The 11,604-nt window shown below is 39.3% G+C and overlaps 1 protein-coding gene across 1 annotated transcript; it reads left to right on the top strand.

Annotated features, from left to right (window-relative positions):
* Nucleotides 1–9,496: 9,496 nt before the first annotated feature.
* Nucleotides 9,497–11,402, top strand: LOC115431058 (E3 ubiquitin-protein ligase TRIM39-like). Its single transcript, XM_030151307.1, has 3 exons — nt 9,497–9,732; nt 10,577–10,800; nt 11,283–11,402. Exons 1-3 carry the CDS (start codon nt 9,665–9,667, stop codon nt 11,351–11,353), a joined length of 363 nt encoding a protein of 120 aa, XP_030007167.1. The 5' UTR covers nt 9,497–9,664; the 3' UTR covers nt 11,354–11,402.
* Nucleotides 11,403–11,604: the final 202 nt, after the last annotated feature.

Genomic DNA, 11,604 nt, shown 5'->3' with positions numbered 1-11,604 from the left:
GTCTCAGAAAATTAGAACTATTACATAAAAACAAAAAAAAGAAAAGGATATTTTAACTGAAATGTCAGGCTTCTGAAAAGTATGTTCATTTGTATAACTCAATACTTGGTTGGTTCTCCTTTTGCATGAATTTGTGCATCAGTTGTGTGGTGTCATGGAGATGATCAGCCTGTGGCACTGCTCAAGTGGAATGGAAGCCCAGGTTGGTTTGATAGTGTCCTTCAGCTCATCTGCATTGGTGGATCTGGTGTCTCTCATCTTCGTCTTGACAATCCTCCATATATTCTCTATGGGGTTCAGGTCAGGTAAGTTTTCTGGTCCATCAGTCACAGTAACACCATGGTCATGGAACCCAGCTTTTAGTACCTTTGGCAGTGTGGGCAGGTGCGAAGTCCTGCCTTGAAAATGAAATCAGCATCTCCATAAAGCTTGTCAGCAGAAGGAAGCATGAAGTGTTCTAAAATGCCCTGGTAGATGGGTGTGTTGTGACGGATTTCAGAAAACACAGTGGACCAACACCAGCAGATGCCATGGCAGAACAAACCAGCACTGACTGTGGAAAGTCCAAAGTCCTCTTTTCAGATGAAAGTACACTTTGCATGTCATTTGGAAATCCAGGTCCCAGAGTCTGGATGAAGAGTGGAGAGGCACAGAATCCACGTTGAAGTCCAGTGTGAAGTTTCCACAGTAAGTGCCGGTTTGTTTGCTATGGCATCTGCTGGTGTTGGTCCACTGTGTTTTTCTAAAGTCCACAATTTTTTCTGACCTCACAATGAGTCAAATTTTTAGATCCACATGGTTTTGACACAACAGTGACATCACAAACATACAGTTGCAGAAAAAAATTATTAGACCATCTAAAGTCATCAAAAACAATGGTTATGCAATCAAAGCACTAACGCCTGTGTGTGTCATGTGACTACAACAGACAGAAAGAAAACATGGAATGTCGAAAAGCACTGTTTTGGCAGAGCAATACCATAGATATTGATGTAAGAACTGAAGTGATTTTGGTTATTATCAAGAAAACCTGGAAAATGGATTAGATATCAGCTCTGAAATTAAACTATTGAGCTATTTTTGTTGGTATCATTATATTTGTCCAAACAAATGTACCTTTAGCTGTACCAAGCATTAAAATGATAAAAGAACTGAAGAAAACAAGGAGCGGTCTAATATTTTTTCTGTGACTATATGATGGATCTTGTGAAATACAATGCATCACTGTAGATTAACCTTCCAACAGTTTCAGAAGTCGTTCATATGAGCTCAACTTTTACCATGAACAGCACAAAAATGATTCTAAGACATCAGGAAAAAAAAAAAAAAAAAAAAAAAAAAAAAAAAGGAAAAACATCTGATTATTTAGTGTATTGCAGGGGTGTCCAAACTTTTTTGCAAAGAGGGTCAGATTTGATAAAGTGAACATGCACAGAAGCTAATTTTCACTGTTGCAAACATCTTTATTTTTTAAAAGGCAATGTAGCCAAATATAAGCCACTCAGGCAGATGTGAACAACTCCAAAAACACAACTGTGCCTTTTATTCATATCTGGAAAGTTGGATAACATTGAACAAACTGTATAGAATACAGCTGATAAATATCTTTGCCTCATGGTCATTTTAAACAGGAGTTATTAGTAATCCAAAGTTGTCTTTTATCATTAAAGTTTAAGTGAATTTTCCTGTTGTCTTTTACAAAATCTTTAACAAAGTCATAGTTTGCGTCACATCTACAGGACATAACATAAACAGTTAAAACCAGAGTTTAATAAAATAAGTGCTATAAGTCCAAGTACATAAGTATGCTTTTGGCTTTTACTGTTAATAGTGACAGATGCTCAAAATACTCAATATCAGATTGATCAAGAAACAGATAAGTTGCTGACAGTAATGAGAAGAGTGAAGCTGAGATCTGGATTTCAGTAAAGAGGCCAGGTCTGGTTTGAGGGCAGTGATTGAGATGCGTAAAAAAAAAAAAAAAAAAAAATCACTCAAGTGGGTGTCACTTAGTCATGGTCTCAATCGGTTCTTGTTAAAGTTCTGCTCAATATGTGGAGTCAAATAAACTCAGTATTTTCTTCGCAAATGTTCATATTTCTAGAAACCTGCCTTTATCCAGCTGCCAGTAGAAGTCAACCAGAGAAGGCTGTTGGTGTTTTGCACACCACTCACCATCACACTACAACTCAATGAGCTCCAGCTGCAGCTGTGGAGGAGCATCACCAGGGTCCACGGAGAAGGAATTAGACAAAGCAACATGTCCTTTTCAATACACTGGAAAAATCTAAATGTTACCCAGTGTATTTTTCTCATTTCTAGTCAAAATATCTCATCACACTTAAAATAAGACATAATCAACTAAAGAGTAACTTTTCAGTGAGATATAAGAACTGATTTTTAGACAATAGATCTAGAAAATCTAATTTCAAGAAATCTTACCAAGATAATTTTCACTTGTTGTTTTGGCTTGAATTAAGCAGAAAAATCTTGAATTAAGCAAAAAAAAAAAAAAAATCTGCCAAAGGAACAAGTGAAAATCATGGTAAGATTTCTTGAAATAAGATTTTCTAGATCTATTGCCAAAAAATCAGTTCTTATATCTCACTGAAAAGTTACTCTTTAGTTGATTATGTCTTATTTTAAGTGTGATGAGATATTTGGACTAAAACTGAGAAAAATACACTTGGTAATATTTGATTTTTTTCCAGTGTAATGGCAAATCCCAAAAGTTTCAATTCCACAGAAAGAGATACGATAGCTGTTGCACACCTCTTCATTTGCACTGATGTTGCCCTTCGGGAAACTGTCAATAACTTCAAAGCTGGGAAGTGCAGGGCTCTGTTTGGGACAAGTGTCTTTGAAAAAGTTGTGTCTTGGTTCATAATTCCTTGATATGAGAGTATAACTAGCTCACCGCTGCATCTTGTCCTTGAACATTAACAGTAAGAGCATTCAGATACTTCCTAATGACAAAAAATAAGGTGCACTCTTCTAATTTTAAAATGCCTTTATTAATCATGATAAGTCTCAGTGGACCTCACTGAGCCCCAACACGTTTCAGCCTGCTGGCCTTCATCAGGGGGGCAAACAAGATTCAAATGTACCATGTGAGCATACATACAAGTATTCCATCAATAGGGCTTCTCTACCTGTCAAAGGAAGTAAACCTATGTGGAGGTGACTAACAAACACCACCAGATGGTAGTGTTAAACCCAAAACCAAATGACAAAATTTAAAAACAGTGAAAAAAGGGGCCTCCCTAATTGGAAAGACAAATGACATGGAATAACGAATGACCACTAGGGTTAGGGTTAGGGGTTAGGGTTAGGTCATTCGTTATTCCATGCCATTTGTCATTTGGATTAGGGAGGCCCGAAAAAAAGAGAAAAGTATGAACTTCTATAAAAACACAGTGAAATCAAGGCCTTCATTCAATCCAGGGTGTTTAGTGGTTCGAAGTTTGCAAATCCTATTCCTATAAGTACAACAACTGACAACTGTAACCATTGCAACAATATTTGTCAAACTAAAACATTTCTGGACTATCATTCATACACGGAGTACACTATAAAGCAGGGGTCAGCAACCCTGGTCCTCAAGAGCCACTATCCTGCATGTTTTAGATGTAGCCCTCTTCCAACACTGATTCAAATGATAAGCCTATCATCAAGCTCTGCAGAAGCCTGATAACGACCGTCAGGTGTGTTGGAAGAGGGAAACATGCAGGATAGTGGCTCTCAAGGACCAGGGTTGCTAACCCCTGCCATAAAGCATTTCATCACCTGTAAAACAACTTTTGTTGTTTACAGGCTGGTCTGTCAAATGTGCAAAGTATTCCACATCGGAATGACCAGAAGGCACCTACAGAACAGACCGGCTGAACATAAATACACTATCTGTATAGGTAACACCAACAATCCTATGGCCAAACACTTTCTGGACTTCCACATAACAATCCAGCCAGCCTCCAAGCACATGGAACAGACCACATACTGGACACAATACGTAAAGGAAACAGGGTTAAAAAAAACTGCAGCAACTGGAAACATTCTGGATATACAAACTTCAAGCCACGAAACACCCTGGATTCAAAGAGGACCTTGATTTCACTGTGTTTTTATAGAAGTTTATACTTTTCTCTCATTTATTGAGTTTTTAAATTTTGTCATTTGGTTTTGGGGTTAACACCACTTGACAGGTCGAAAAGCCCTGTTGGTGGAATACTTGTATATATGCTCACATGGTACATCTGAATCTTGTTTGTCCCCTGATAAAGGTAAGTATGCTGAAACACATCGGGGCTCAGTGAGGTCCATTGAAACATGCCATAATTAATAAAAGCATTTTAAAATTAGAACAGAGGGCCTTGGTTTTTGTATTTTTTGTGCATTGACGGTCCCTTGACCAAAGAACACCTTTTTTTTTTTTTTTTTTACCAAATTTCATTACTATTTTTCATTACTGACTGGAGGTCCATGAAGCATTCCTCGTTACTGTTTGTTCACAACTTCCTAATGTCATCTAAATAAGCCAAATCTGTCAGCCATACAGGATTGCATAGTTCTATCATCAGTTGCACCAAAAAATATCCAATTTTCTTTCTAACAGAAAAAAAAATCGTGTCACCATGGACCCCCGATCCATTGTTGTAGTATTTTCTCCATGTTCAGCCTGGAAGTCAAACAACTGCTGAAACTGGATGATATACAGCTTCAGATGGAATAGAATTTACTGCCTTCACCACTGGTTTCATAATATGTTCAGATTTGACCTTTGACACAGAGCCTGCTGGTGAATTATACAGTGACATTTAATGGTGTTATCTCTTTCATCGTGGACTTTATTGCAGGTCAGTGTGGACAATCCACTTCTCTCACCGTCCATCTGTAATGACCCCAAAAACTTTACTCCATGGTAATTTCATACCATCAACAACTTCACAAACACAAATTAATAAATCTGTTTCCCAGGTTTGGCCTTTAAGCCTTTTGAGCTCCAGCAGCTCCTCTGTTACATTCATGTTGTCATCAACTGCTCTTACAAACCCAGTACCTGTGCAGTGTCTGATGCATCGGTACTTTCATCACAGACTAATGAGAAATAATCAAATCCACTCCGCTGTCCCCCTGGTGTCTGTAAATATCGGATATTTTTCTCAAGTTTCCATTTTATGAACAACTAACACTTTTCCAACTGGTCACTTCCTGTTAGCTTAGCCTCCCTGTTAGCCTGTCCTACATGTTAGCAAATTTAGTCTAATAGTGTCTATTTACGTTAAAATACTTAAACAAGGAAACTGTCTCTTTATAAATTACACAAACACAATTCTCTCGATTTTCAGTGTAGAAGTACTAGAATTACTATCTCTTCTAAAAGCGGCGGGTTTTTTAGTCAACTTCCTCCTTCTTCTTTGCAGTTGCCATGATAGAAATGAGGAGAGAAAGGTCAAAGGTCAAGAATGAAAGCCAGATAGTATTTACATGGTGCTGCCATCATGTGGTGACAGGAGGGAATGTATTGTAAAGTTTTATGATTTAGTTATTCAGTTTGCCAGTGCTACCAGGACATAAATAATACATTGTTACATCAAAGCTGCGGGACCTACGAAATTTGAGCCGTGATTGCCCCTGGACCGGACTGTGGACATGCATGGACTATATTAACCGGCGGAAGGACTCGCTCAGAGTAACATTTCCTTCTAACTGTCAAATAAAGGCGGAGTGATATTGCCTTAAGCAGACCAGAGTGCGGCAGAGAGAATTACTGTCTCATGGACTGACATCGCTAAATGGTGAGTTTTATCTAAATAATGCACTTATGCAAACTATTTAGCATCAGCCTAAACTGCATTGATGTAGGAACGGTTACCCCGTAGACTGATATTTTTAATAGCCGGATACATTAACCTTCTTTTTCTTTTTTTTTGCCTTGATATTAGCTAGCTATGCTAATTCCACCCTTACCCTCCATTCTCGTGTCCTTGAACTAACATTCTGTTCGCATAGTTTGAGGAATTTAATCCCTTGTGGTTCTGACATAGCGCATCAAAATAGTCATACCAGTATTTGTATTTTTTTGCAGTATTTTCCATAATACCAGTAGTTTGTATTTTTGTGTAGTACTTTCCATTATACCAGTATTTGTGTTTTTATGCAGTACTTTCCATAATGCCAGTATTTGTATTTTGTTTTGATGGATGTAATTGAATGTTTTGGTCTTTTTTCATGTTTGGGTTTGATGGGAACCCTTTCCTTGTGTCCATATATTCAGGTCCATCAGTCTAAGGGTACGTTTACACGGCAACACTCCGCAAAGATTCTCTTTGCGTTATAAAATCATTCCGCGTTAAGACGAAGCTGCTATGATAACGATCTGCGTTAACATGAGTCCGCGAGGACGGCTGAATACGCTGTAGTGGCCATGTCAGACCAGTAGCTGGCGATGTAGAGCTGTAGTGAAACAGTGGCGGTAAAACACGCGCCTGCGCACAAATGATTTCCGGTTTAGACAGCCTTTAAATGAGGAGAAGAAAAAGAGGCGGACAACACTATTTACAAACAACAATGGCGAGTGGTCGTACAAAGACGCAGGACTTCTTTGTCTGGACAGACGAGCTGAGCACAGTTAGCAGCACGTATGTTGTTCTGAAACCGGCCATTGTTGTTGTGGTTGTTCCTTTTTTTCTGCAGCTTTATTGTGTCAGAGGCTGGCAAACCAGCTTGGTGCATTACCGCCACCAACTGGCCTGGAGTGGGTTAACTGGCGGTTCTTGGCTGCGCGCGCATTCGGTGACGTCATATTTTACCCCGGAACGTTCCGATTCGCGTTAACACGGAGCTGAAATGCGGAGCGAATCGATAATATTCCACCCTGGACCCTGGTATCAAAAGTTTCCGGATTCAGGCACTCTAGGCACCGTTTCCATGTCAACAGAAGGCTAATCCGCGATGAAATCTTCCCGGAGTCGACTGAATCCTACGCCGTGTAAACGGCCCCTAATACTGGACTTATTTTGTTTAGTTTGTCTTTGTCACTGATCGCCCTCTATTGGTGTGTGTAAAGAACTGCACAGATTCAGTCTTTTCAGTGAATTGTTGGTACATTTTAACTCATGTGTGTTACTGAGCAGATGGACTTGTATGTGTTGTATTTAACCCTTTCATGCATAAGTCACTCCAGTGGACAGTTATTCTCCAGCTGTTCTCTTGTATATTAATGGCTTTAGTTGTTTTAGTTCCATATCAGCCAACACAGTGGACACTTACGCATCATCTCATATCCAGACATTTATACCATTACTGTAACTTTGCTGTTCTTGATAAACCTGATTTGCACTAACATGTTTGAGTGTAAATCAATTGTTATTTGTTAGACAAGAAGGTTTTTTTTTTGCACATTATCTCAATGAAGTGAGGAATTATTAGCATTAGAATATGTTAAAATGTGAGAAGACATCAGATTAGCAGCCTTAAACATGTTTTTATTTCACTGTTTTCATATCCCTCTCTGATATTGGGTTTTAAACATGTTTCTTTACTTCAGAAATTAAATGCATGGATATTTTTGTAACTCCACAGAAAAAAAACAAACTTTTTCACGCCTAAGGAGGAATAAAAATACTGAAGAAAAAAATCTTGACGAAGGTTCTCACAATTAATGCATGAAAGGGTTAAGCTGCTGCTGTTAGTGAATCAGGTTTTAGTTTTGATGCTTTGATCAGTTGAACAGTCTGCTGACCTGAGAACAGCTGAACACTTCAAGTCTTTAAAACTAACAGGAGTTTATAGACATGACTCACCTCATGACACTGACAGTTTTACTTAAGGACAGTTTACAGTATTTTACACATTATTTACATTAAATAGAAAATTACAATTTAAAATGTATTCCACTGTTTTGTATTGCATAATTCAGTTCTGTAGGTTTTTCTCTGTTCATGTATTATTTCTTTGTATTAAGATAAGATATGCCTTTATTAGTTCCACAAGGGGAAATTCCAGGTTTACAGCAGCAAAGCACATAAGAGCAAAAGAAGTGCAAAATCAAAATAAAGACAAATCAAGAAAGGTGTACATACTATTTACAGCTGTGCACATGCTGATCATGCTGCAGGTTTATTGCACAGTATATTGCACATAATTTTTGGAGCAGTTTCTGATGTGCAGCCTGACAGCTGCAGGAAGGAAAGACCTGCGATACCTCTCCTTCACACACTTCGGGTGTATCATCCTGTCACTAATGGAACTCCTTAGTGCAGTGAGTGTGTGAGAGTCTTTGTCCATCATGGAGGAAGGTTTGGCTGTCAGCCTCCTCTCCCTCACCTCCTCCAAAGGTTCCAGAGGGTATATAAGTTTTATTGTCTGTAACCTGTGATCTGTTTTATCAGCTGTAAAACTCTTTGAACTTCACTAATCTGGACGAGGGGTGATATTTAGTTAATCATGTGAAGAAGTGCTTCTAGGACTCAAAGTCTGTAAGCATTAAAATGCCTTTATTTTCACAGCATGGTCATGTGTAGACCTTAAAAAACACTTCAACGCATTTTGGCTTCAAGCCTTCATCAGGAAGTCAAACAAACAAACAGAAGCCTGGAAAACTGTCAAGGACAAACTGGTCCACTGCCATCTCTTACCCAGCACTCCACCATCATGGCTGGGTCAGACCTAAAAGCAGTTGAAACTGCAGCCACTGTAAACACTGCACTAATGTCATACAGACAAAAACTTTCTTGGACTTAACAAAAACAATGCACAATCATTTTATCAACTGTAAAACAATGTTTGTCATCTACAAGCTGGAATGTACTTTATCATATAAATGCATGTTCAGACAATCACAGAACTGTTCACATCTCACAAACTATGTGAAGTAAATAAAGGGACCGTTTATTACCTTAAGTAAACACAGGGTCAAAGTATGAATACATCATGTCCAATAAATGCAGAGGGGGAGGGGCATCCGTCAGTCCAGGTGAACCACTTGAACGTATTCAGAGTTCAGAGTCCATTCTGATAAATGAACAGAAGGCGTCTGGTTCAGGGTGAGTCTGACATTTGGATCATTTTCCTGTTCTAGTCTCTCAGTGGGTTTTCTCTGTGTCGACTGAAACAGTAAACATGGATGTAGTCACTTCCAGGCTGAGTGTCCACTAGGTTTACTGGACTCTATGTCCACTGGGTTATTTCCTGTTGTGTCAGTGTTTGTGACTGATGAACACAGTGTTTTAGTGATGTGAGCTCACAGTAGTTTTACTGCTTGTCCTTTCAGACTGACTGAAGTTCACAGTATGAATCTGAGTGTGGATGAAGAGGAGGATGGAGCAGAGTTATCCCATTATACAAACAGGGATTTGTCCATAAAGGAACCTCCAGGGGGCAGTAATGAACCAGGACCTTCTGATCCACAGTGAGTCGACTGTCACACACCTTTAATATTTGACTACAGACATAGCAGGACATAATGTGTCCACTTTAAAGTCCAAATGTCTCCTTCAGACAGAATAAAAACACACATGAATAATAACCAAAGGTGATAGAAAAAGAAGTGTTCAGATCTTAATAACACTAACATACTGTCCAATCCAACTGTTGTACTTGTGTTGTTTCCAGAGGTCAGTATAACAGACCCAGAGCAGAGTGTCCAGTGTCCACATGTCTGTCCATGAACAGTGACCGGTCCATGGGTCGTCCTCTACCATTTAGTCCTGAACCTGGACCTTCAGACACAGAGTAAGAGGCTGTTTATACAGATGAGACATTATTTCTTATCTTTTGTTGACATATATGAATTTATCTGACAGAAGAATTTTTTATAATTGAAGTCTTGATTCAGAACTACAACCATTAGTCCTAACCCTCCACGTTCATAGTTTTGTGTTTTTTTATCATATACAGTCCTCTACTATTACGATTAATACTCTTGTTGCTTGTATATTGATTAACTTTGCAGGTAAAATGTGATCAATTACTGTCAGTAACTGGTTCAAATAAAACTCAGGTGTGTGAGTAGAACTGACAGTTTCCAGTCCAGGTTTAGTGAAATGGTCTAAAATCATCATTTGGACTGCAGCTGCTGTGAATAAAAGATGTTTGAGACTCTGAGATTAACAACAGCCTTAGAGTCTTTGAAACACATGAGACTGACTCACATCTGCCAGTTTTAGATGGGAAGTCCTCTGTGTGGTGTGGACACACTTAGAAATGCTGGGTTGTTTTCAGAACCCGACTGCTGGGTTAAGGTTGTTGGGTCACAGGTCTGGTGGGTTTGACTGAACATGGGTTAAAAAGAATCAACCAGTGCATTGGGTTGGACATGTGACCTGACATGGAGGCTCATCATTCCTTCCAGCTGCCATTTTCATACAGACTGTGAGTCGAGGCGGCTCAGTGGTTTACACTGGCACCGCTCAGCTACAAGGTTCTGGGTCTGATCCCCATCCAGACCAGGTCCTTGACCCAGTACAGAGTTACAGAAATGAGCCAACAGAGTTCAGAGTGTAGATCTGATCCTTTGAACAGCTGATCTGAAAGAACATTTAAGAAGCTTCTTCTAAACAATGTGTGATGTCCACAGAGAGACGGAGAGGACTCATGTTCCTGAGGTGGACCCACCGTCCTGTTCTTTGTGTCAGAAGGTCCAGAGTGATCCAGTCCGGACCAGCTGTGGACACTGGTTCTGCAGACAGTGCATCACTTCATACTGGGACCAGTCTGGTTCATCAGGAGACTCCTCCTGTCCCCAGTGTGAAGAAACATCCAGAACAAGAGCTGACCTGCAGATCCACAGCACTGTCCAAAGTAAGACTGGACATCTGTCTGAACATGTCTGCAGGTCACTAAACACAACATGTGTTCAACTGTCACTTATTGAGCATCATAAACAAATAACATTTGAACTGCATTAGACTGAACTACATTTTCTATCATATGTTGGAAATTATCAACAAAAACATCAATTTTATTTTCACATTGATCAAATAATAGTTCACAGTGGATGATGATTTAAGAAGTAACTCACTGATTCTCTATAAATTCAATCACATTCGAAGTATTTGGTCAGTGACAATCATCTTGTCCATAGTTTAAGAACTGCTTTGGAATTATTCCTGTTTTATAAATCAGATCCATGTCTGATCAGTGTTTCCGTAGTAACAGGTCTAGGTGGTTGGTCATTTGGAAACTGTTGTCAATATGAAATAGTATTAGCATTCACTGACAAGATGATAACAGCTATGTTTACCCAACTGTGTTTATTTAAAGTGTTTTTGTCTGGTTGGTAGTTGAACATAAACTCAGTCTGAGGAGCAGATTTGAATGTGTGACTGAAGGAACTGATGAAACAGGCAAGTAGAACCCGTCTAAACCAGATCTACACTGAGCTGTACATCACAGAGGGACAGAGTGAAGACGTAATACCCAACATGAGGTGAGACGCTGGAGACAGTTTCCAAGAAGATCATCCAAGAAAGTCCAATCAGGTGTCAGGACATCTTCAAAGCCTTACCCGAGCAGCAGAAACCCATCAGAGTGGTTCTGACCAACGGCGTTGCTGGAGTTGGAAAAACCTTCTCGGTGCTGAAGTTTCACTCTGGACTGGGCAGA

The sequence above is a fragment of the Sphaeramia orbicularis genome, chromosome 13 (assembly GCF_902148855.1).
Source record: "Sphaeramia orbicularis chromosome 13, fSphaOr1.1, whole genome shotgun sequence".
Lineage (NCBI taxonomy): Eukaryota > Metazoa > Chordata > Actinopteri > Kurtiformes > Apogonidae > Sphaeramia > Sphaeramia orbicularis.
The sequence above is the reverse complement of the archived record's forward strand: the minus strand, read 5'-3'. Positions and strand labels throughout refer to the sequence as shown.